The 27,822-nt window shown below is 32.9% G+C and overlaps 2 protein-coding genes across 2 annotated transcripts in view; one reads left to right on the top strand and one right to left on the bottom strand.

Moving 5' to 3' along the window:
- The window catches only part of nAChRalpha1 (nicotinic acetylcholine receptor alpha1), a 54,768-nt gene extending 40,747 nt beyond the window's left edge, over positions 1 to 14,021 (top strand). The window contains exons 3-7 of the mRNA XM_089707229.1: positions 4,302 to 4,411; positions 8,956 to 9,136; positions 11,947 to 12,540; positions 13,465 to 13,740; positions 13,809 to 14,021. Of these exons, the coding sequence (XP_089563355.1) occupies positions 4,302 to 4,411; positions 8,956 to 9,136; positions 11,947 to 12,540; positions 13,465 to 13,740; positions 13,809 to 14,021 (1,374 nt within the window). The remainder of the gene's footprint in view (positions 1 to 4,301; positions 4,412 to 8,955; positions 9,137 to 11,946; positions 12,541 to 13,464; positions 13,741 to 13,808) is intronic.
- A 6,407-nt stretch (positions 14,022 to 20,428) lies between these two features.
- On the bottom strand, positions 20,429 to 24,934 carry LOC149480119 (uncharacterized). The gene is made up of 4 exons (XM_089707459.1): positions 24,751 to 24,934; positions 24,062 to 24,270; positions 23,201 to 23,311; positions 20,429 to 21,444 (listed from the first exon to the last, which is right to left on the bottom strand). The coding sequence occupies exons 1-4, from the start codon at positions 24,865 to 24,867 to the stop codon at positions 21,228 to 21,230; spliced, it is 654 nt and encodes a 217-aa protein (XP_089563585.1). The 5' UTR covers positions 24,868 to 24,934; the 3' UTR covers positions 20,429 to 21,227.
- Positions 24,935 to 27,822: the final 2,888 nt, after the last annotated feature.

The following is a 27,822-nucleotide window of genomic DNA, read 5'->3' as shown; positions in this document are numbered from 1 at the left end:
TTTATGTGGTAATTGTAGAATTTTAATGTATGAATGCATAGATGTGTGGATGTTTAGTGTTTATTTACTTATTCATGCAAAAACTTCTGATATGATCTGAATAAAATTTGACACTGGCATAAATTAGGTATACCTAGTCAGGTACCACATGACATTTTATCTGGATGCGAATTTCCAAAGCCTCTACTCGACTAGGTTTTGTTCGTATGTAATGTTTGAAAATATATCGACAAAAGCTAATCCATTTGAGTCACTTTTTTACTGAGATAGATTAGGTTTTTTTCCAATAATATGCATAAACAAAAACTCATATATTAGAGTCCGACTCGTGACCTAAGGCTTTGAAAATTGGCTACCTGGATACCTTGCGAGCAAAACCGAGGTCTCCAGCTAGTCTTGTACATATTAAAGTAAACAATTCCTTCCAACCATTGTTTGCTCAAGCATAGAGGCATAAAATAAAAGATATGAAAGACGCTTAAGAAAAATAAAAGAATTTCAAATACGTTCTTACCTGAAATTCTTTCTGTATTTGGAATAGAAAGAAACGTACCGACATTTTTGCTTAACAATTCGGCAAAGTTTGTTTTAGCTTTGTTGATATTTGGCATTTCATTCGCATCAAAAGTTATTCTTTCGCGGTCTGAATACTTTATTAAACATTGGAACTTGTGATTCCACTTGTGATAATTGTATAATGTTTCTGTTGCTGTGTTTTTAGTTGGTGTGATTTGTGGAAAGGACATGATTGATTTTTCGTTAAATAAATGAATGAGTTAATAATTTTGAACAATTGAACTCTCCATATTTGAGTACTGTCACACCCCGGACACTCCATACAAAATGATCGTTTTGACAGTCACACTGTAGAGACTGCAAATGTGTGTGTTAACGCTTTATGGTTGGCACATTTGTGACTAGCGTAAAAAAAAATTCGCGTTTTTCTGATGAAATACATCCGTAAACAGCACAATATCTAACCATTTTCTACGAAAAACGATAATCACAAATCCAAAATAATAAAATTACTTTAAGTCAATTTGATTAATGTTGTCAATCTTCGTTGCGTATCGTCCTTGCAGAAAAATATGGCCCATTTTATGTCTGATCGCGCGGGGGTGAGGTAAGTTTAATTTTGGCGGGAGGCGGAGAGTGTCCGTTCTGTAGCGTTTAGCTACTATTATGTATTCTGTGGTACTGTAACGCAAGTTTTTGAGACTTAAAAAAATTAACACACACACATAATTAATGTCATAAATATATTAAATGCAATATTAATTTGGACTTTAAGCCATTACATTACAATCAAATTTATATCTCTAAAATATTATTAAACATCCCCCAAATTGAGCGATCAAACATTTAATTGGATTATCTAAAGGATAAAATAAATTAAAAATTCGCTTGCAATTTAATCAAAGCAAAAAGCGATTTAATCTAGCTTACTGCATTATTACACGTCGTGTAAAAGATTGAAGGTTAGTTTTTAATTTGTTTGCGTTGGTTTATAGATAATATTGACAGTTTCCTAGATTCGTTTGTTTGATTAAAAAATATTTTAAAAGGGTTTGGCTTTATTCTGTATCTTTAGTGGAATAAATTAGTCTTTGATTGTTTAATGTTTATTAATGGATCAGGTATTTGTCGATGAAACAAAATATAATTTGAATAATTTATTAAAATAATTATTTGTGTCTTTAAACTAGATAGGTTGAACAATGATAAATTTGACACGTTTTTTCTGTTGTTTTCTGTGTTAGAGTGGGAATAATAATCCATATAATACACACGGTGAATGACCTCTCATTCACAAATCGATTGATTCAAAAAAATAGACAACAATGAAAAATTAAAACGTTCATAACTTTCCATTCATTTTTTATTGCTAGTTATTGGCATATACAAAAAGGCTTGACTATAAAAATCTAATATTCATACAAAACACAATCGGATCAGAAAAAAGTAGGTAATATCGGAGGCGGGAACTCGATTGGCATGTAATCGAAAAGTCACGTCACATAGAACGAACGCGTTTATTATTCTAAACGAAAATTGGAAATATTAAAATAAATGGTTTTCACTACGGCCACAATGATGGTATTCGTTAATTTTGAAATGTCATTTTCGTGTGACAGATGATTTTTTTGTGTTAATTGGATGAAATCGATGGATTTTATTTGTTCTTTGTGTTTTATTTGAGTGTTTTTTGGGGATTTCAATATTTAATCAACGTTTTAACTTATCACCTCCTGTCATTGTTAGGTGAGAATTTTATGATTAATATACTGCCTCTTCCACTGGCGTAGATTCATCAATTTCAAATTAAAATTTAATTGTTTTCATAATTAAAAACCTGATGGTCCTGAAATAATAGCTTGCCAATTGCTATGTCCATATATTTATGTTTGTGTCTAAAATTATTATGTTATTGTCACTGTGCGGTGGTTTGTTGAATTTTGGCATAGGTACTATTGTGTGAATGTTTGGTATGTTCTTGGGAATTTTCTTTTAATAATTAATTTAGAACTAAAAAAGATAAGAACTACAGTTTAATATAACTTTTTTCAGATTTACTAAACTAACAAATTTTTTAACAATACAATTTAAGATAAATAACGGTTTATAACGGCTGAATCAATTATTATTACCTATTAATTTACGAGTAGTTTAGCAAGCAAGGAACATAACACGCTATCAAATGATTTCTCCCAACCCACGAATATAGAATTAAATATCATACAGGTATAAATGAAAGCAAATAAAAGTTAATTTCAACATGCATATGAAATTCTATTGCCTCCCACCATCAGGCATACGACCTACATTTCCTTGGTTACTCACAAAGACGTTTCGAAATTAAGTAGACACAGTTTAAATTGAGTTTTAGCAACAGTAATTTCGGCGAAACCTCGCCAAAATAATAATTGACTTTCATTAGAACGCTGCGCGGGTCTTTGCTTTCTTGTAAAGTTTTACATGCTTGGTTATTAAAAATGTAATCCTTTGATTCTAAAAATAGAAATATATATGTTTGAAGTTATTTAGCATTATACAGGGTGTCCCACTATTGGTATACTAAGCGCGAAGGGACTTGTAGTTTTGCATACACTGATCACGTAAAAAATACTTCAACAACAAAATTACGTCAAAAATTTTTTGCTTAATTTTTCCTGAAAATCCATGTTTTCTTCTCTAGCTTCGCGCAGCCGGCATAATACACCGCTTCGCTAATGTGAGCATTTTGTCTATGAAAACATAATCTTAAACGATAGCTCACGTGCTGGTGGCAAAGTTGGGCGGGTTGCTTGTTATGGGTGCACACATAGAGTTTTAAGAATTCATCTATTTGAAAAACAAATGCGTCTGGAATTTTATAAGTATTTTTTACGAACTCAGCGTATGCAAAACTATAACCTCCTTTGAGCTTAGTATACCAACAGTGGGACACCCTGTATAATATAAAATATAATGCATGTTGTCATTACAATAAATCACTTTAAATATCTATATAGGTTTTTGTTGCCACTACATGGACTTTTTAATTTGCGTCGTGCGTCAATGCGTCTTGAAAACTACCTATGTATTTCAGACTACCTATACGTTCTTAACAAGATTGATTTTTACAAACAAATAACAACAAATAACTAATTTTGTTTTATAAATATTGTAATCTTTATTACTTTAATAACAATTTCAGTAAAAGCATCTGACAAAAAATTTTAAACAATTACCTCCTTTCTAGGCTACGCATCTGAAACATTTGTTTTAACGGCTCAATTATTTTCCGCTTGAAGCGCAAAGGGCATATTTCAAAAGCGTTTAAAGCGCTTGAAGGGACAAACAACGAAATGTTGGGGTCGCTTGTCGGAAATTGTGGCCTTATTTGATTCTAGCCCTGAGGCGTCAATTGAGAGCGCCTTTGCTTGACCATTTTTTTCACTTTACAAGCTCTCAACAGCCTTTTTTGTAGAGTATAATATTTTGAGTATGTCAATCTTCAAGTGCTTTTAATTTTTGCTGAATTTACGAGGCTGAATACGGGTCAATAAATTCGTGACATTGTGTGAGAAATGAAGGGTTTCTTCCTCTTTAAAATATTTGTTAATTTTATATTATCATTTTTATGTAAAAAATTGCGTACCAAAACTACAGAAATGTGTTAATTTTCCATTATATTCCCAGACAATCCATGTAAAATACGTTGATATGAAAGTTCAGTCAACATACTTGCTCATAACATCGTGGCTAGTAAATAGTCCATAGAAAACATATAGATACTGATAAATTGCTTTTGTTCGCAGGAGTGGAACGATTACAAGCTCAAATGGAACCCTGACGATTACGGTGGTGTGGATACGTTGCACGTGCCTTCTGAACACATATGGCTGCCAGATATAGTGTTATATAATAAGTAAGTCACCCTTATTTGTATTTTCCTAAGGTACTTTTTCCTTTAAAAAATAATTCTAGGATTCTACGATCCTATTATAAGTTACTAGCGGTCCGCCCCGGCTTCGCCCGTGGTACATATGAAAAATAGATGTTGGCCGATTCTCAGACTTACCCGATATGCACAGAAAATTTCATGAGAATCGGTCCACCCGTTTCGGAGGAGTATGCAGACTAACATTGTGACACGAGAATTTTATATATAAGATTTGCCATTCAATAAAACTATCTTCAAAGTTCGATCACTTAATTTCAACGAATACGGTAAAGAACTGCTATACATTTTAATTTTATCTATACTGACCGACTATTGCATTTCATGTGTACCAAATTTTGTGCAACTCTATTTAAAATTTCATAATCATGATCCTTCTCAAAATCTTACCTATAAATTCATCAGCCAATTTGAAGTCAAAAATATACGTACTACGTGATTAACATTCTTAACATCCTTAGAACTAAAGATCACCTCTAGTATTTTCCCAAACTTAAACATCAGAAAATGAAATGGGATTCACTGCAGCTTCCAGCAAGATGGTGTCTTCGTAATCCGTAAAAGAGGATTTAATTAAACGCCCTACAAACTCCCGACATTCATCTAACTCGGGCTGTTTACTTTGAAATCAATTTAAGAAAGTTCGTAAGGAACCTGTGTCCGGAACTTTCGCTAGACCCTATTTCTTTCAATGAGCGCAAACTTCTTATATAAAATGTGATTTTATTTGGTGGTCCCCTTATCTCCTTATTCCCTCGGACGGCTACCCATTATTTTGCATTATCACGGTTGCTCGACAAGTTTATCGTAGCTATTTCGCCGACAAAAACTGTGAAGCTATCACCCACGCTTTTGTACGGAAGAATTATCCGCATGTCAGGGCGCTGGAGTAATTTTCGGGCATTTTTGCACGAAGCTTGTTAATGTTTGTGTTTTCGGAACGATATATTTTTAATAATTATTGTCCGCGTTCTTCCTGGTAGTTAATTTTACTATGGTAGGTAATGTAAAGGAAGGTATGGTTTAGTTTAAGAAAATTAATTTGGATGAATTGTGTTCATATTTTACCTTTAAATTTACTTTCATATCAAGTTTGGATTTATGCAATGAAATTAATAACAATTGATAAACATTTTATTTAATCTTTGCAGAATTTTGAATTACTTTATCTATTTTAATGTCTGTTTTCAACTTTTAACAATATGAAATTCCATATAATTATCATCAGCGAGTTGCCAATTTTAAACTACAGCTATAAATTGGGTATTTAACGAAACCGCTTTCCCGTTCCATGCCAACTTAAGCCCGAGGTTATCGCAAGTACAACGCTTATTTAAAAACCCCATATATTTGCGAAGTCACCATTATCACTGCGGCTCACCGCATTTCTGCGCATTAAGAGTATCAATCCATTTAAAAACTTAAATCCTACGAAGTAAAGTTGAAAATTGAATGTGATTTATTAAACCGTGGCAGAGAGCGGCCGAAGTTGGCCAGGCGGAATGCAAGATAAGTGCAAGCTTTAATCTAAATAGCATCAAGGTGGAATTAAACGTACAATAAAGTAAATTGTATCAAATGGAACAGATGTTACTTTGTTCCGTAATTACAAGGAGGTCAATTGAGGATTTTGTGACCGGTAATGATTTCGATTGAAGACTTCTGTGAACTTTTAGTGGTATTTGGATGTTGGAGGTCTTAAAACGATACGGTTGATTGTAAGTCTGATTTCGAATACGTTTGATGTGATGTAAGCTTAAAAGATTAGAGAAGAAGATATTAGAATTAAAAAGGCTTTTATACGAATTCTCGTTAAAAATATTTCATGAGATAGAATATCACTTCTTACGTAGTAATAGGTAAACGTTTTGGTTTCGAGTTTTATGAAAATAAACAACAAATTCAATTTATTTATGTTACTGATATCATAAAATTATAAAACGTTTTTTAACATACATAACATGTCTTAAAATACTATTAAAAACATTATAAAAAAACATCCCACTATACATACATTGATAAATAACAGTATTACATCTTTCATGTCTACCCCATAGAATTAAACTTTAAGTCAATTTCTACATGAGGTTTCCATAGAATATCGGACAGACAATCCCTTCCTGACGCTATAAATCTTTGTGACAAAGGTTTCTGTGTTCATATTGTGCATTGATCGATTTTTAAAGCCACTCTTTGTTTATTGTTGTCATGTAGTATTTATTGCCTGCATGTATTGACGATATGGTTGTAGATAAACTTATTTATAGAAAATTGTTTAATCAGATTTTTTCTTACTTGCTTCGTTGCAAGCTTCAAACATAAATAGAAAAGTTGGTTCAGGAGAGCAAAATACTTAGCAATTGGCTTTAAGAACAGGCGAATATGGCTTGAGATTTGTATTATATTCTGCCTTCTCCTTACAAGGATTTATTTTAAAACTTACTTGATCTTAAGTTGACATGAAACATAGACATGAAACATAGAAACTGAATGTGTACATATTTTCAGAAATACTGCACAAATTTACAAAATCCGTAGACAGATTTCTCTTATTCTACAGTATTCCTTGGCCCCTTCAATATTTCAGCTAACTTAAAGTACCATTATAAGCCTATAAGTCACGTAAAAATGACTCTTAACTTACAAACGAAGCAGCCAGTCTAAGTACTATTAACCAAGTATTACGTTACAAATAAACGCTCTCACGTTAATGTAGTTGTAATATTTTTACATTTAAGCTTCTAGAGCTTACAGTAATGCACCTGTGACTTACCTAAAAGCCCTCGCCGCGAATATATCGTGTAAACTTTATTTTTAATGGTGGCACGTTAGCCTAATGGAAGACAAGGCGACCTATATTTTATGAGACAATTTTCACGGATGTTAAAGTTAGGTATGGCAGCTTTTAGACGTTATGACACAATTTGCTTAAGCCCGTCAAGTGTTTAAGGATCGGAGTGTCGGGGATGGCATTGACGGCTTAATTTTATCATAAACAGATTCTGTTCAAACATTTATCTTTATTACTGTCGTTTCGTTCCACTCTTAAATGGTTTTGATAGTAGCGATTTATTGTTGTCTATCTATGTCACCATGCAATAAAAATTGGGAATCTGATTGATTCCATCTTCAGTCTTATTTTTATTATCTCTCTTTTCGTTTTGACAACATTATAAACCCTTTTGATATTATTAGTATTGCCTTAATTAAAAAATAATGAAAATAAACATTTTCCCAAACTCACATACATAGATATTTTCATTATTCAGAATTCGTTGGCCTATTAAATGTTGTATTTCAGAACCTGGCTATCAACTGATCGGTAGGTAGGATAGGACAGATCCATACACGAAAAATAAACTGCAAAAAATCAAATTAGTCAAATCACAATAGTCCAATTTACTTACAGAAAAACGCATGTCACATAAGTCAATACATTCCTGAACAAACCAATTATTTGCTGTCCAAAGTAATTGAATAAACATGGACTGTAATAACTGATGTCCGATAATTCTTATTGGGCATTTTATCCAGCTATAATAACGAGAGTGATATTATTAATGCCATTATATATACAATATTTTCGCACAAGGGTATTTACTGATAAGTGAAGTAGGTTTATCACTTATAACGGACGGCTTATAATATTCTCATATGCATGTTTTAAGCGTTAATATTATTGGCCAAGTGTATGTTCACCTACAAAACTGTGGTAATCTTTTTAATATAATAAATGATGTATAATCGTGAATAGTTAGGATTCGTAATCGGTACTTATAGATAAGGTTTGAATTGTAATGTGATCTTCACGATTGATTTGCGGAGTTCCCTATGTAAACAAAAGTTACCTACACATATATCTTAATCAGAAATAGAAAATAGAGATGATAATATTTCCAGTTTTCTTCAACCAACCATTATTGTTCGAAGCGTAACAACATCAATATAAAATCGTGAATTGCAAAATAACAAGGAAGGATTCATTTCTCATACAGATCCTATTCCTGTCTTCATGTTTGTTTATAACTTGCCAGCTGTCACTCGCGATATAGTCTGGGCACTTTGTTTAGTTTGGCCCTACTTCCCGGGTCCGAACTATCTCGCTAACCTCACAAACTTCGACTATCATTATAAACTTACCGATGTACTTGAGTTTTCGTAAAATGGAATATCCTCTTTTTCTTCAAAATTAAGTATACGTTCATCGATGCTTCAATGTGTTTTATATCTGCATAGATCTAAAATAACATTAGACTTGTAAAAGTAACTGCCACAATTTTGCTGACTTCTTAAGCCCTTTCCGTCGCAACTTTATCTATAAGACCGGCTGTTGCTCTTGATGTCAAATTCTTCTGTTTAGTATTTTCATCTTGTTACTTTTAGTGCACAATAAAGACTTTTGATTTCGTTTGATATGTATTGTCTGTATCCTGTATAATTTTATCATAATATGAGATTGTAATTTTTTTATACTTACACCTTATATTAACGTTTAAACGTGTCTGTCTTAGTGCGGACGGCAACTACGAGGTGACGATAATGACGAAAGCCATCCTGCACCATGACGGGAAGGTGGTGTGGAAGCCGCCCGCCATTTACAAGTCGTTCTGTGAGATCGACGTCGAGTACTTCCCATTTGATGAGCAGACCTGCTTCATGAAGTTCGGTTCGTGGAGCTATGATGGATATACGGTAACTTTTATTGTTATATTTAATACTAGCGGTCCGCCCCGGCTTCACCCGTGGTACATATTTCGCAATAAAAGGTAGCCTATGTTCTTTATCAGGGTCTAAAGATTATCTGTGCCAAATTTCATCAAAATCGGTCCAGTTGTTTATGCGTGAAAACCATACATACATACATACAAACCTTTCCTCTTTATAATATTATTAGTATTTAATATGACAGTAAGATTCGTAAACGTAATAGCAGGTACTTGGATCAAGAAAGTGGTTTTGTGGTTGAAAAGGGCAATCTCTGGATAAATCAATATACGAACTAATAACAGTATTTGAAAAGAGATTCAAATCATTGTAGTTGTGCATGTGTCGTTAAAAGATTTTCCTAAATTAAATATCTAACATTTTCAGATATTCACTTACCCAGATGTTACTGAAACAATTTTTGTTGTCATATTAAGGTGAAATTTACATATTGTGTCCATATTGCAAAAAGTTTAACTGGAAAAATAGTAAAAAAATTTTATCTATCGTGGAAATCTCGGAAAATGGTGTCCTTTTAAAAGGACGGTAGTAATATGTACTACTAATTAGGTAGACTATGATATTAAATTGACAACATACATTTCACATATATTTATGTAGCAATATGAAAGTTTTCAAAACATAATTTAAGATGCAAGTTTCCATTACAATTAGGACAATAGAAATTGGCTTTCTTGTGACATTCTATACACCGAAGCTGCTTGTCTCTGTACCTAATGATCTTTTCCATCAAATCCAGAGGTTTCATGGAAACTCTAGCACCTTTACGTTCCTCATTCTTATAGTATGTTTCGAGCAGAGCAGTTCCAACACTTCTACGAATGTGGAGATAATCATAATGGCCCCCTTTTACTTATATATTTGCCAAGAATTATGTACTTATTGCAATATCTAGTCCATGACAAGTCAAAGAAAAATACCACATTTTGCCTCTGATAGATGACTTGTACAAACCGATGCTCTGGTTGGATCTGTCCACCCCTCTCAATTTCGCGTACTTTTTTTACGACAAGTATATTTTTCTTCTGTTGTTGTGAAAATCTCTTTACCGTAGGTACAGGCTGAATTGTATCAAAGTTTGATGTAACAGTCACAACACTGTTATCATTCCATTTGCAAAATAAATTTGTTGTGCTCTGGTCGATTGATGCTTGAATGTACCTCGTGGTGTCTTTTTCAATTCTCAAAGGCAGCAGGCAAAGGGCATTTCGTGACGCGATTTTCACGTACTGTGCCAGTACCCTTTATTTATTAAAAATTGTTAAAAAATAAATGGAATGGAGCTTTGCCCTATATTTGTCGCAGTACATCGGCATACTGTAATACAACGCTTGCACCCAATCCCAGAGGCTTTTGGTATTTGTTTTGATTACCAACATCATTCGATTGTCCTTGGTATGGATAACACCAAACTATGCAACCTAACCGTGTCGCTCCGACCCAAAATTCATACCCCCATCTTATCGGTTTCCCTCTTATGAATTGCTTGCATGGATGGCCGCCATAGTAGGGCACCATGGCTTCGCCGATGCTGTGATGCTCTTCAAAGAGTGCACGCGCAATAAAGTACTCTGTAGTAGTACATATTACTACTGGCCTTTTAAAAGAACAGCAATTAAAACTGCATAAATATCACAAATAAAATGTAATCTAATAGTAGGTAATATATATTTCTGATAAAACACGTTTCAAATTACGTGTATTTAAAACAAATCAAGTAATTGGTTGTAATTTATTGATAATACATTTAACTTGATTTATCAATGGAAAATGGCAGAAATTCTAAAATAATTTAAAAATATACCACTGTTATAAAACGACACAACACTTTAATTTTCCAATTCCTACAACCGTGAGGTGCCAAATGAATATAAACATTTTTTTCAAAAATGCCCTCATTGTTAATAATAATTTTATTTATGGTGCGTCCTTTTAAAAGAACGATAGTAACAACTGGGTTAAATTGACTGCATTTCAAATTTGTATATGAAAATTGAATATAATTACAAATACCAATAATATGTTATTTGAAGTAAAACAAACTTTTATAATATTGAATTGGAATATTTAAATTACATGCAAATACATGCATTCAATTATACTGTTCTATGCAAACCATCTAAAAGTATAATAGATGGCATGTAATTATTCAAATTCATACACCGAGATAAACATTTGCGCGAAGCAGCAACACAATATCAATACAGAGAAATATTGAAAGAATCCTGTAATTGAAGTCCCGTTTATGCATTCACCCTTTAAATACATTCCAAGGAGGAAAGAGATATCGAATTTCTTTGTGTAAGTTCTTTGCGTCAGAAGAAATATCGGCAAATAATAAATAATACAGCAACGACAGGGTGTGATAAAAGTTTGGAATACAGTTAACGACGATAGGCCTCTGAAAGACGCCGTCATCAATCGAACTGAGGAAGCCAATAAATCCTGTGGTTCCGGCCTTCACATAAATAGAACTAAAGCTTTTTATCTGTGTCTTATGCCATATGCGTTAAGGTTCACAAAAATGTTTTTCGAACTTGGTTTCCTTGTTCAGAAGAGGTTGCTGTTTTCTTTATAATATTATTTTTATGCTGTTTTCTTTATAATATTATTTTTATTTTAATGACGGTAAAATAATAAAACGTTATACATTTGTGGATATTCGACTTGCTTAACATTAAATTTCATTATTTACATAAATATGTAAGGAATAGAAACATATATTTTATATAAGTGTATGTTGGAGGATGAGTATTTCAAAACCCTTTAATTTTCAGGTGGATCTAAGACATTTGAAACAGACGCCGGATTCAGACCACATAGGAATGGGCATCGACTTATCGGAGTACTATATTTCAGTGGAATGGGACATCATGCGGGTACCTGCTACGCGAAATGAGAAATTCTACTCGTGCTGTGAAGAACCTTATCCTGACATCATTTTTAATCTTACTCTTAGAAGAAAAACACTTTTCTACACGGTCAATCTTATCATTCCCTGCGTTGGAATATCTTTCCTGTCAGTATTAGTCTTCTACCTGCCCTCTGATTCCGGAGAGAAGATTTCGCTTTGTATCTCCATTCTTCTATCGTTGACCGTGTTCTTCTTATTGTTAGCAGAAATCATTCCGCCAACGTCACTAACTGTCCCCTTGTTAGGCAAATATTTATTATTTACAATGATGCTAGTCACGTTATCAGTAGTTGTCACTATCGTGGTGTTAAATGTAAATTTTAGGTCTCCAGTCACTCACAATATGGCTCCGTGGGTGCGCAAAGTCTTTATAGATTTTTTACCTAAAATATTGTGTATACAAAGACCAGAAAAACCGCCCGACGACGATGATGATGATAATGACAAACCTACTGAGGTAAGATATTAATCCTTAATTCGCACTTAATTAAGAGAACGTTCCAAATATTTTTCCTATAAAATAATCTCATCACCCTGACTTACAAAAAATGCTTTAATACACCGGCGCAGCGTTTAATTAAATCTGTAAAATAAAAGAAAGAAGTTTCTCAGGGAATCCTCTTAAAGAGAAAAACACGGCAGCTTTTCTCATCGTATTTCCTTCATTCAAAACATTTCCATCGGAATTGATTCGATACAAGCAGCGTGCTATTAAGGCGAAATCGAAGCCGTCAACAATAACCGTTTTAATTGTCCTCAGCCGCGGGACTTTAGAAAAACGTTTTCTAAACTCATTGTGTTGAAGTGTATCGCTAAAATATCGTTTCCAGCCCAATTTCATTCCATTTCGATTTTCCTTTATTACTCAACGCCAGCGGGCTTAACGAGCGCGAGGTTCTTGTTATTTATGTTCCCCTCGTGGCTGCGGATAGATCGCGATATACGAGCCGGCACGCGGCCGAAACCCGAAACCTACTCGAGACTAATTGTGTGCCGGCTTAAGCTACCGATACATTGACTACGCGCCGCGCACTGACGTGTTCATTTCAGCCTATTTTTTTTAACGAAGTGTCGAGTAAGGAATTTTCTTTTCCTTAAATAATGTCTGGTTGCTCATACTCGTTTGTTTTGTTCAACGTATGCGTTTGTAAAAGATTTCGAGTTGATAATTTTTCACTTCATATTCAATTAGGTACTAAAAATATTCCTGACGTATTCCTACACCCATTTTTCTAATACTTTAGTTTAATTATTTAAACATCGATTATTTAAATATTTACGATGGTCAAAATAAAATATGAGCAAGAATTATTGTTTAAACTTTCAGAACTTTTAAAGTGTCCATAGTCTGTTTCGTTTATTAAATTAACTATTGTTGTAGGTGCTGACTGATGTCTTCGGTGGTGACGACATGGACGGCAAGTTCAAAGAGTGGGCCTGCGAAGAATACGAGCTGCCAGGAATGCCCCCTTCTCCCCCTCCCCCTCCAGGCGGTGACGACGAGCTATTTTCCCCTCCCCCTGGATCTCCTTGTCGCTTGGACTTAGACGATGATAGTCCGTCGTTAGAAAAGCCTTTTGTTAGGGAAATGGAAAAGACTATAGAAGGATCGAGGTTTATAGCACAACACGTGAAAAATAAAGATAAATTTGAGAGCGTAAGTATGTTTTCACCACCTTAGTTGATCTGATTGAGACATGCTCTAAAGTAACTTTTCATTTGCAGGTGGAAGACGACTGGAAGTACGTAGCAATGGTATTAGATAGAATCTTCTTATTCGCGTTTACGATAGCGTGTGTCGTCGGCACGGCTCTTATAATATTTAGAGCGCCCACTTTTTACGACAACACGAAACCGATAGATATCCTCTATTCAAAGATCGCGAAGAAGAAGTTGGAGTTGCTCAAAATGGGCTCGGAAGGTGACCCGGGTCTCTGAAATTCGTCTTACGTCTTCGGCCACTCGCCGCCGAAGACGTTCTGGGAGCTGATCGTCATGTGGTGGCACGGATGATCCATGTAAAGCTCCCAGCAGGGAACTGTTGGCGAGGACTCGTTGTGCTCAGTGTGGTGCCACGCGCTCGGTGCGCTGGACGTTTTACCGCGAGCGTTCAAACCGTCTTTTATACAAACTATTAGACTGTGTCCGTCGATAGTGAAATCGAGAACGGAATGGGCGTTTTGTGTTTACGCCAGATTTGCCATAGCTATTTTTATAAGAAATCGCCGGTCAACATTGCGTATAAGTCTATTTTGTATCTTCGGCATTTGTTTACAATAATTATTTAATACGACGCACAACATTGATTATCTATAGGATGATTGTATCGACGTTTATGTTCTGAAGTGTCGTAATCGATGTATCAAAATAAATAAGATTAAATTAAAGTAATGTTTACGTCGAATACAATATGAGCTCAAGTTAAAAACACTTTAAGTACTTATTATAAAAGCAATTTCAAATGAACTAATTAATAGAGCGCCGTAAATACGTATAATATTTTCGTGCGAACGTCCTCAATGTGTAGGGCACGTAGTTGAGGTGTGGGTTAAATAAGTATTGTGAATTATACATTTAATATTTTATAAACTGCGTACTCGCGTAAAAATAATATGGACAATATGAATATGACGATCATAATATGCCCTGTAGATGTAATAAATAAAAGATGTAGATATCGTTAGGTTAAATAATTAGGTATCAGAAATAATTGAATCTCATATTATGATGCCAAATAAGTATAATGATAACAAGAATCGCGTCAGTGATATTGTTTGACTAGGTTTCGATAAAACAATTGACTGCCAATTGTAAAATATAACTTTTATAATACTCGGTATTCTTAGATAGTTTGATAACTCATTTAATTAATTACAATTTTAACTTGTGCCAAATATTGCCAGTTATCTCATAGTTTCGAAAAAGCCAACTGATTAAGTTAAGAATTGTCGTTCATTTTTTTATATGCTTGTTCATAGTTTCTTACATTGCTTGCCCAAAACAATGACTGATCGTTGGACTCCGCGTCTATTCTTATCGGAAGTATCTAATTCTGTAACTATTAATAACGTATTTGTATTTTCAATAACAATCCTAGAGTACAGGGTAAAATTAGTACACAAACTTCTCTTGATTTGTAATCTCACGATTTCACTGATTGTAATGTATTTTACACACTTAACGGCACTTTACCACGTAAAGTCTTAGATATTAAAATCATTGTTGAGGTTTGTGAATTTAGTCATAAAAAATTAGGTAGTCTAAAATTTTTTCCTAGATTAGAATCGTTTAGTAATTCATTTCGTTCGTACCTATCCACTTCATACTCTAAAATTTCGTAGTTTGTACTTTTGAGGTCATCTTATCTAGCGCACCTAAGCGCGTCATGTTACACCACAATCCACATTAACCCATTTGTAGGGTATTGTAGAATTTGTCGTAATAATAATAATAAATAAAAAATTTCGAGCCGCGTTTTTGATATGTCAAAGTAATTCATGATTATTAGATACCTAATGATAATCTAGTTAAATCAAAGTTATTCATATTTTAATAAACACAGCAAGAGATAGGAAAACAGGGAATGGTATAGTGAAATAAAACCGTATTGTGTGATTCGTCTTAAATGTTTATAATATGTGTTGTTGAATGTGTTTAGATGTTTGTAACGTTGCAAGCGAAGGCTAGTTTACATTAGATGACATAATGTTAGTACATACGGATGATGCTAATGCATCTTCGGACGCTCGCTAAAGGTTGAAAGAATAATAGTACCCACTGTTCCGAACGGACGCAAGAATCGCTAGTAAGCAGCTCTGAGCTATGTCAGGATTGATATAGGGGTAGAAATTAGGTTCGATGTGAACGTCACGTAGGTAAACCATGCGAACAGTGATAAATGGGAACTCACGTCTAACAGATTGCTACCCTCTTATTGGTCGATGATCGCACGATCCGCCGTAACACCGGTCTCGGAGCTGTCTGCCTCAATCACGGTTCAAAGGAATTTTTTAATGGAATTGTTCAATAATTTTACTATAAGTACATCACATATATTAATCGAAGTAGGAATGTGCTATTGCACGCACCGAAACACACCAAATTAGTATTATCAGTAACATACTGTTAGTTAAGTCCACAGGCTTCCCTCACTGTTCCGTGATTATCTAATTTAATTGTAGATATTTGCTAGAAAATAAACGGTCTGTTGTTATTTTTATATGAATACAAGTAAAATAATTAGATTTTCTAAACACCATAGACTAATAAGACATGAATATTGTGTCGGATAAAGAATATACTAGATGGAAGTAAGATATATGGTACGAAGTAAATGTGTATTTGTAAATATTACTCCATAAGGGAGAGTTAGTGTAATAAAAATGGAAGTTTATTACTTTCGATGTATTACTCATATTGCAATAAAAATTCGAGAGATAAGCAATGCGTACATTTTGTTACGAAAGTTGATGTGAGTGTATTTATAGTGTAGACCCGTAGTTTTGTTGTAACTGGATGAGCTAAGCCGATACAACGATTACTATCTAATAATATGAGATGAAACTTGTGCGTGGTTTTTCGTTAATCTCCTTGTTTTATAGTCGTCTTAGCTCAGGTATAGTTTATGTAAACGTTGTTGAAGCGAATTGGTTTAAACCTTATTTGTGTCTGAAAGACTCGTTTGTAGATTAAAAGTTGTTTTCACATTGTTCGTTGTGTTGAAATTTCGTGAGAATAGTGCAGTTAAAAGGTCTGCACCATTTCGGGTGATAAACGGGTATGTAATAGTAGTTTTTCGTATAGATGGTGGTAGATAGGAGAAAATAAAATTACGCTAGTTCTTCAGTAATAAGTATTCAATTGAGAACGTCTAAATTATAAGTAGTTACATTAGCTTCTCAATGTTTTTTAGAGTTAGTCGACGAATGAGTCGGCTCGATAGCCCGATGCTAGATAAATTTACTGGAATTTATTATTTTAATAATTATTATGTTTTAAATCCATAATCAACATTTATTTATTTTTCCTTGACTTATTCTTTTTCTGCTTGTTGTTGTTATTGACGGTAATTAATTCATCTTTATTTTCTATAAAAGCTTCGTTTTACTAATTCCATATCATTTATGATTATATTTGTGCTGTACATTAAAAGATACACATATTTGTTTATTTTATTATTGTTCTGTATCATGTAAAAAAACTACCATAACGCTTATATTTTAAGCTAGGAAATCATTACCAAACACTGCCATTATATATTATGATACATATAGTAACTAAGATTTTCTTCCTATTAACACTATCATTAATATTAATAATAATTAGACAGCAAGACGTAATAGATACGTAAAACTTATTTTACATAATGTCAAGTAAGTAATGTGTAACACTCAATACCAACTCAAACTCAAACAGCGGTCCGGGGAAATTGCAACATACCACATAAATAATCGAAGCAATTTTATTCTCTACCAGAACTCCACCCGCGGCTTTGCCCGCGTTTTCAATGAAAAACCGTTTCTCCCGTTTCTATGGGATTTCTGGGATAAAAATAGTCTACGTCTTATTCTGCCTGTGTCTTATTCTGGGTCTGAAGACCCAGTCGACCACATAGCTGAAGCTACCTATTTCAGCAGTATTTGCGTGAAAGATTAACAAACATCCTTACAGACTTTCGCGTTTATAATTTTAGTAGGCTCTCACCAGATTTTTATTCTTCATCCGAACCACAAGGTACCGGAACATGCTTGCTGAATCTGAGTTCCCCGACGAGTACAATAAAAAATATAGAGTGAACGGGTACCTACTAGGGAGCGCGTACCATCTTAGACCACATCTTAGCTTAACATCAGACCAGGTTGTGGCCAAACGCTTCTATTCTCTCTTCGCTTCTTATCGGCAATAAAAAAGAACTAACTGTTAGAAACATTTTGTCTGGTGAGATCGAGAACTGGTTGTAATACAGAGAATGAGCATTATAATTTTCAAAAGGCTATTCATGCCTACTGTCTCCTTTTTCTATCGTAAAATTATCTTCAGATAACTTAACTCATAATATGCATGGAAAACCTGCTAAATGTCACAGATTAATAGTTTCGCTTAACATTATATATCCGAATCTTATATTTTCTAAAATCCTAATATGTATGTTCGTGCAATATTTATTCCGAAAACACGTCATATATACTTTACATTATGTAAAATAAGATTCATTTCTACTTTTGCTTTTGTCGATTCACTTTTATTAAAATTCTTTTTATTATTATTTTGATATTAAAATAAATAAATAAAGTGAGTTTGTCTAGAGCGGGTGAAAGGGCAGGAGCTCATAGTCAGCTATCAAATGGCTGTCAATAATTTTAAGAATCGACTTAACTGAAATGTTGACATGTACATATAGCTGATCAACATAGATAATTAAATTATATCGTATCGACAAGTTATTTTTCTATATTTCGTTCGATATCTTTAGTGTAAAGATTAATGGTAGGTAACGTTAGATACGTTTTAAGTTGTTTCGAGATTTTAACGTTCAGCAATAAATCAGTTGTTAATAAGTTGAATTTTACCATTAATATATTCATAGTATATTCATTTTTAATTTTAATGATGTCCATTGTACTTGTAAATTTGATTTGAATGGAGTCAACAGTAATCCGTAACGCTTTATAATTAGGTTCATCGAAATCTAGAATTTCGTATAGCGTTTGTGTATTAATTCACTTTTGGAATCATAATTTTTCTTGCACTTTACATATTTATTTCTATCGTTTGACACATTTAGTCTTTATCTTCTTGTATATAATCAACTAATATTTAGGTAAGTTCGCTATTTTAAAAAACGTCTTCCAAGCGTGGCGTAAGGTTGTTTATTATTCGATATTAATTTGTTTCTATCGAAAGTTTTTGATTTATTCAATGTTTTTCCGATACAACTTGCTTGTTTCCTTTTTGTACGATTTATTTGTGTTGTTTACTTCGTGATAGCTTTTCCATTATGATTCTGAACGTTTTATGTAAACATTTACCTAGGGTAAGTTATAAATATAAGTAGTTGAAATCACAAAGAAAACGGCGTTGAGCTTCCAACACGATTAGATGTAAATACTGATATAATTAATGTATTGTAATGGCTATTAATGTTTCATTTTTATCTTATTATTGTGTATTTTGTTATATTAGTATCGTATGCCTATAATTTGTGACTCTTTGGCGTATAAACTTGTTACTATCTATAAATGTCTTGAAATTTTTTATTTCTTCAATTTCTATTATCTATATCTTTCTCATATTATTTATTTCAACTGATATTGTCTTTCATTAATAATATTAAAGCTTTAATTAATTTACTACTGAACATTACTTCATGTCTTTCTTCTTTCTGTCTTCTTTCCTTCTTTAAATCTGTCTCAGTTTGTTATATATTTATTAATTTTCTTACTAAAATTGTATAAATTGTATTCGTGCCTTAATTTATTATTACTTGATTCTCATTCCTCTGTTTCCATACAGCTATCATGTGTCTATTGCTCTTTCTATATAAGGTTATTGTATATAATATTGTGTATATATTTTAAGAGTTTTATTGTTAATATTAAATATTTAATGTCCTCTTCTAGTTGTAATTTTTCAGTTTTTTATGATATTATTTTCACTTTTCTAGTCACGAGTAACGGCGGTGTTTGTGTGGAAATTGTAAGATAATTTTTTATTAAACTCCATTATTATATTGTTTGTTTAACAGTTTTAACTAATTCATGTTAAAACTGTTTTTTAAACATTTGACAGTGATTTGAATAGATTCAAAAATACTTCACCTTTTTTAGTGGGGATCTCTTGCATAGGTTTCACCTCAAATTCACCTTCACCTGTATGTTTGTATGCAACCGACTCATTTGGACTCGATCTGAACGCATTTTAAACGAACAGAATGAATTAAAACTTGCTATACTTATCAATAATTATCGCTGAGAATAATAATTTCATGTTTTTATCTTTTTAAAGCGTGTTTTCTTGATTTTTAAATTACAGACCTATTTTATTATTAGTGTGTAGTCTGTGGTTATCTACTCTTTTTTATAAAAATAAGCTTACAATTTCCACACTCCATTGGTCGATGAAAATGACATTCGCAGGATGAACACCACGTAAATTAATATCGTTAATAGTTAGTAACACGAAAATTCCTATATTATTTAAATTATAAGGTATTATAATTAAAACACAATAATAGATCTCAGTAATTTCTATATATACATAGTTTAAGATTCGTCTATTGTTTGTAAAAATGCCACTTATCTGTAAGAGTGCACTATGCTACTATTAAATGAATTAAAACGTATAGCTCAATAGTATTATTATTATTATATGTAATGTAAAAATAATAATGTAAAGTCAAACTTATCATAAGTGACGCGAATACTGTAGCTGTAACTAGGTTAAGTCTCATTTTGTAATGTTAATTAAAAATCAAGCACTACATACTATTATGAATACACTTGACTTCTTACAGCTAATATTGAAATGTACTATAATATGAACTATAAATATTAAATGTTATGCGTTAATAATAAAAACGAGTGTTTTATTTCATTCACCTAGAAGCCACGACGTAATTAAGCTATTGCATATCTTCTATCGCGGGCCTTGAGCGCGGCGAATGTAAAAATTCCGAAAAAACCTAACACCCTCCACTCAAACCGGCTCAGCGATGCGATGCTATGCAATAGCTTTACCGCGGCAGTCCTCGAGTGCCACACGTATTTTTTTATATAGTTTTCTCACATATTATATTACAATATTAAGTATTATCATTCATTCAGTGTCAATTCAATTTAGTTTAGTAAATTGTTGAAATTGAACAAGCAATAATACTACATAACTTAATTAAACATTTTACAACACTAATTATTATACATAAAATAATTAAAGATAACAAAGTAATTCATGAACACGCAAAATTTTTGAATTAATCTTTTTTGAAATATACAGTATTTTATATATTTCTTGGTAAACATTTTGGAATTGATCTATGCAAATTGTCACAAATTTTGTAGAGAGAAATAAGAAAAATACACTGAACTAAAAGCCTATCATCATTGACTTTCAACAACATATTTAACTATCACATGATTCAAACAAACTTTAAACCTTTCCAAAACTATTACTAAACAGGGCCCAGGGACTCTTAGCAATATCGACTGAAGGCGGAGGCGCATTGTAATAGCCTTTAGCAAGATCTACCAAAGAAAAGGGACACTTGTAGTTATCGCATGACTTTAATAAGGCGCCTAGCCGATGTGCTGAGTCGTACACCGCGTGTTCTAGAGGTTCTGTTGGTAACAACTTCGCCATTGGTAGCCTGTAAATAAATAAACACTTGAAATATCGATACGCAGTATAAAACAAAGTCGTTTAATCTGTCTCTATGTCCCTTTGTATACTTAAATCTTTAAAACTACGCAACTGATTTTGATGCGGTTTTATTTTATTAAGTAGATAGAGTGATTCAAGAGCTTCCTCTTTAATACATAATTTATTAGGTCTTAGACAAAGCGGGCGAAGCCAAGGGCGGAAAGCTAGTTTATCTTAATATATATAAATCTCGTGTCACAATGTTTGTCCTCAATGGACTCCTAAACCACTTAACCGATTATAATAAAATTCGCACACCATGTGCAGTTCGATCCAACTTGAGAGATAGGATAGTTTAAACATGTAGGTACCACGGGCGAAGCCGGGGCGGACCGCTAGTATAATATATTCATCAGCTCTACATTGCCTGCTTTAGTTATTTTGTTGGTTGAACTTGAAATGCCATATAAAAATGTTACATAGGATGATATGAAATGATACATGCAAATGTCTGAATACTACCTTATTTAATAATAATTAGGATTTTTATTAAGTAATTTCAAAAATATGGATTAAGTAAATAGTAGTTAAGGAAATATATGCCGTAAAACCACGTGTAAAAAGTAACACGACAAAAAATAATAATTTTAAAACTGAGAAAGATCTGTAAGCACTAAAACTAAGTAAATCATGAATTAAAGCATTTATTTTGTTTTTTTTATTTTTAGTGTTTATTGTTTTACTTGAAACAAATACTAAAATGTTTTATAGATCCTTCCAGAACTTGAAACTGTAATCAACTTATTTCAGAAAAACATGGAAGATTCCTTTAAATTTGCTTTTAAATTTTATGACCGATTTAAGCATTACGCTCTATCTACTTGGCGGTAAAGCCTTATTAATGGGCGGGATTATACGATGCTGCGATGGATTAGTAATTTTAAATCTACGTAAAGTCAAAATTCGTAATGGTCCTTCGTATTTTCCTCGTGTCAACAGATTTAAATAGAATTCAGTGATTAGAAACAATTTTAAACTAGGTTGAATCGGTTTATGAACGCCTACAAACTAGAAAAAGAAGCATGAGTTAAGCTTTATATGCTCTTTTGTTTTGCTTTAGAGATCGGTTTTAACTATTTTCAATGCACATATAATGTCAAGATGTACCTAGCTATAGCACGTAATAATATTTTAGAAAGGTACGTTACAGTTGTATGTACCTATGTGTATTGTAAACAGAGGCCTATTTATTATTATTACACGCTTTATATTAGCTTCACCTGTATGTTTGTAACCGACTTCTTTGGGCGCGATTTTGACCCACTTTAAACGGCCAGATTTCGTTCAAACTTTGTAGATTTATTGAGGACCGATGACAATACACTAATTTGATAAAAATTTTCTATTTTTTAGTTCGGTTTTCTATAAAAAGCGTGTTTTTTAGTTTTTTTTAACTATTATTATTAAGTAATCTACCGAGGATCGAACCCAAAAAAACACTTATAATCTATAGGTACTTAATATATTAAAGCTGAAGAGTGAGTTTGTTTGAATGCGCTAATCTCAAGAATTACTGTCACAGCTACTGGTTCGATGTGAAAAATTCTTTCGGTGTTGGATAGCCCATTTATCGAGGAAGCCTATATAATATTATCACGCTAAGACACACAGAAGCAGAGCCACACGGGTAGTTTTATATATTAGTATATATAATTAAGTAGAATGAATACTAAAACTTTAAAGAATAAAGTTATAAAACTTACGTGAACAAGGTTCTAAATATCTCTTCTATCATGTTTTCTCCGTGAGGTACGATGCGTTGTGTTGTCTCACATAAAGTTTTTAGAATACACTGTCTTCCATTATATCCCATACTGAAAGAATCGATGAATTATAAAAAACTACAAACTTTTACTCTTTTTTTTTTTTAATTTCTCAAGTGCAATACTTATTTCATTATCGTACTTCGTTTAAGCAGTAAAAGTATTTATAACTGTAAGATGATATTACGTCTCCTCACACGTAATCTCTGAATGGATTAACTTATGTATTTATAAGGGAGCGTCCATAAATAAAAGTCGTGAGGTGTTTTTGTCCATTTTTTGACCCTCCCTCCCCCTCTGGTGAGATATCATGAGATTTTATTGAACCCCCTCCCCCATCCCCCCATCTCACGTGAGATTTTTCAAAATGTGGGTTTTTTATGTTTAGGTATTTGTCATTGTAAAAAGAAAAAAAATTGCTTCGTGCTTTTGTTTACGACTAGTTAAAAATAGTAATTAATATTGCTGAAAGTTTAGTGTTATAACAAGGTAACAATAGAATATTTAAATCTTAACCGTAACATTAAAATCCTAAGCATGTTAAGTATTTGGATTAAATGGACCAAAAGAGTATAATTCGTTTAGTTTCAATTAAAAAAAAAATTGCGTGATATTTGCCGACACCCCCCCTCTCCCCAACGTAAGGTTAGATGAGATTTTACTCGACCCCCTCCCCCTCTAAAACAACTCACGTAATTTATGGACGCCCCCTAACCCTTGTGGTATGGAAAACATCAGTTAATAGTTTCTTAAAACATCAAACCTGTCTTAACTACCTACATGTACCAAAAAAAAACTTACTTATCTATAATCAGCTCCAGTTTTTCATACAAATCTCTGCGACTCCTGCGCTGCATTAGCGGCTTCTTCTTCCTCCTATATGCATATGCTGTCTCCGTGACATTTGGCAGTTCATACGCTATGCCCCAGTTCAGGCCGAAAGTGAAGATCCCTGGAGAGGAGGAGATGGCAGGCTGGCCAAGCGTACCCACTGTAAAGCATCCTGCGCACTGTAATATTATGGTTGTTAGGATAATATTATGGAGGATGGTAGATAGTTTTCGTATTACCACAAAATTAAAACACAGTCTAACTTTAAAACCAGGGATCTGCCACTTTAATAGTTGTCTATGTGAAATACGACAAAACCAGATTTAAGACATCCCGCGCTCAAAGTTAAACCCTGTCTAAAGTTTTTTGTGATAAGACAGTACATGTTAAAATTTTAGAATATAATAGAGGATGATAGAACAGTACTTAGTAAGAGAGAATGTAGGTTTTTTAGGTGATACGTCTATCAATAAAAAATAAAACTATATAGGAGGAATAGCAATATTTCTGATGCAATAAATTTAGAATAATTCCGTACTTTAATGTAATGGAAAAAATGGCTTTTTTTCAATCGTATTGATAATATTTTTAAGAGGGATCTTAAGAATAGCAAGTAATAAAAAATTACATTGCCTAAGTGAAGCTCAAAGCAAACTTACCGAAAAACTGGAACCTTCCGGAAAAGCGACGTATCGTTTTCGTCTTGACAATACAGTGGAATCTGACAAAACTCCCACAGCACCCACCAAACACAACAAAACACCGTACAGCATCATGAACTATCGAAAGCAAATGTACTACTAAATCTAAACGCCAAGAAATTCGAGCAAACAATAATTTCGGAGAATGTATGTCTTCTCTAGTAACGGTGATATTTTCACAGGAATACGGTAATGAAGTGAAGTGACAGTGAGCACAAATTACTGCCTGTTTAGGATTATTCTCATATTTTATTCGTGACAAGAAACTGGGACAGTCCGGGTCACGTACGTATGTTACATATTTTTTCAACGTCACTCTCCTGAAGGATAACTTGGCTTTAGAGTCGTGCGTAGTATGATAAATAAACATCACTTTTCACTAAATGCGTCTATTTTTTGTAATATTGATGTTTTCAATATTTAATCATCTTTATTTTTTAAAATAGATATTTGAATTCTTAACTATACAATATAGTGTTTTAAAATGAAAATATAAAATAAGACTTGTCCAAAATTGATTGCACGTGTAAGTTAAAAGCGCTACTTAGTCTAACAATGATTTTTTACTAACTTAAAAACTTTTTCGATTAAAGTTAAATCCGAATTAATTTATAAAGAGTAATCCCCAAAATCGTATCCCAAAAGAAACTAATTCACAACAAAATGGCCAAATATCGAATTACCGAGAAAAGGCTCAAAGATCTCGATATTTAGGTTAAGCTACGTCCTCAAAGAAAATATTCCCTAACACTTACTTGAATGATTCATGAGCTGCGACAAATATTTAGTGAAAATGTTTTATACGTCCATGTTATTTTTTGCTTATGGACATGAACATAATGTATTTAAATATATTTATTATATATATTTATTTATTTATTAAATATAATACTTTTTGTACGGTTTACATTATATATCAAATATTTAACTCTGTCCCGAGATTCTTGATCTTATTAAGAACATGCAAGATTTAGATGCAGCGTGATATAAATTATGTATTTTTATTTTACTTTTTCATTGCATAACTAATAATGAAATCATTATTGTGATATTTTTCTTATAAATTTCTTTGTTTTTTTTTTGCTGTTATAAGTCGCGGAAGAATTCCAACCAATACCCGCGGCCCCATCATTAAAGCGGCTCGAGCTGTGGGCTCGACGGAACACAGTGGGGTTTTGGTCGGTATGAATCCGACATAACCCACGGCTCCTTCTCCGGGGGCCGTGGGTATCTTTGGAAGATTTCCCCACTATAAAAACAGGTTATTTGCCTTATACCCATTTTATCCTCCAGAGTGATTTTTAATGGAAAAACCCTTGATATCCAATCATATAAACTTAAAAACAAACCAAATAAAGAATCTAATGAAATAACCTCAACACAGTATTAAAACTTCTTGGTGTCCACTACAAAGTATGAAGATGTTTTTATATCTCCTTTTTATAGCAGGCAACTTTTATTTAAGACGTAGTTTGAATCTACAATGAAGCTACAATGTATGTAACCACTTCGATTGCAATGAATTGATTGCATTTTCTGCGATAGCAATGGATAGCATCAATTCTATTCTTAAAACTTCTATTTTCATACAACTTTTAACTTTCACGGAATTTTCAAGGATATTTTCATTTTCTTGAAATGAAAAATTAGGTATCATTCTGTTACAATACAAAAGGTTTTTTAATATACGGTTTCCCCTGATAATTTTTTAAAGAATATAACAAAACATTATGTGAACTTTTCTTTCATTTTTAGTGTACCTACCAATTACAATAACAATAATTTAGTACTAAAATTAACTTACTACTACGGAAAAGACTAATACTGTATAACATTCCACACATACACAATTACATTGGTACTGTATACCAACGATTTTCACCTATAAACACACAATCTTATATATAAAAATGAATCGCAAAATGTGTTGGTAAGCGCATAACTCGAGAACGGCTGAACCGATTTCGATAATTCTTTTTTTATTATATTCCTTGAAGTACGAGGATGGTTTTTATGTAGAGAAAACGTAAATATGTACCTACCACGGGCGAAGCCGGGGCGGACCGCTAGTACTCAAATAGAAATACATGAATGTGACGTCATATAATTTCAATTAGAATATCCATTTAAAATGCAATTTGATACACCAAAAGTATTGTAAATCGGGCTAAGCCAAGTCGTTTGGTTTAAAGCGATAAGTATTCGAGGGAAAACTACAAATTGCTCGCGTCCAAGGAAATAACTTGAAAAGAATCCGTGCCAACTTCATCAGATTTGCTGTGACTCCTAAAATAAATACAATCCGACGAAATTGTTCAGTTTGTTTTTATAGTTTCCTTTTTTAAGTTTGTTTTGTGTCAATATTGCAAGGTCTTTCAGAGTACGAGTGAATAATCTGTACTAATATTATAAAGCTGAAGAGTTTGTTTGTTTGAACGCGCTAATCTCAGGAACTACTAATCAGATTTGAAAAATTGTTTCGGTTTTAGATAGCCCATTTATCGAGGAAGAATATAAGCTTTATATTATCACACTAAGACCAAGAAGCGGAGCCACGCGGGTGAAACCGCGAAGCGCATCTAGCAAGAAATAATCGTTTACCATCCGTATAGGTATTGTATTTATACTTATAATATAATTATCAAATAAAATAATTATTGCTATTATAAAAAACATCATATCCACTGTGTACTAATTTCAAATAATGCTCACATCATAATTTTCCGAAGTATTATGATATCTCTGTTTCAACTAGCTTTCACCAACATTCATTTGCGTTGAAAATGCTATAGGAATAGAGATTTGTATTGATATTATCCATTATGAATAATCTAGCCCCGTGGAGATAAGCTCCACGTGCGCGGATTATAAGGCAATTAACTTGATATGGGGAATACTTATAATAAAACATACGGGAGGTTATTTGTTTCAAAAACGTCGCTTTTTATGCAAATTTTATGCCAAAGGAAATATTTAGAAAACTTGTTGTATTCAGAAATACTTTGTAGTTAAGACAATTTAAAATGATTA

This window comes from Colias philodice, chromosome 19 (genome assembly GCF_061535455.1).
Source record: "Colias philodice isolate Cphi_HAF_F1 chromosome 19, ilColPhil1 Martin Lab GWU primary, whole genome shotgun sequence".
Classification (NCBI taxonomy): Eukaryota; Metazoa; Arthropoda; class Insecta; order Lepidoptera; family Pieridae; genus Colias; species Colias philodice.
Note: the sequence above shows the minus strand (reverse complement) of the source record. Positions and strands in the feature narration are given on the sequence as shown.

Bases quoted from the DNA above. Each gene is read 5' to 3' on its own strand.
- LOC149480119 (XM_089707459.1), bottom strand. From the start codon at position 24,867: ATGATGCTGTACGGTGTTTTGTTGTGTTTGGTGGGTGCTGTGGGAGTT. The intron at 23,312-24,061 runs GTAAGTTTTTTT...CGATTCTTTCAG, and splicing joins CTGGAGCTGATTATAGATAA to TATGGGATATAATGGAAGAC. The intron at 21,445-23,200 runs GTAAGTTTTATA...ATTTATTTACAG, and splicing joins ATATTTAGAACCTTGTTCAC to GCTACCAATGGCGAAGTTGT.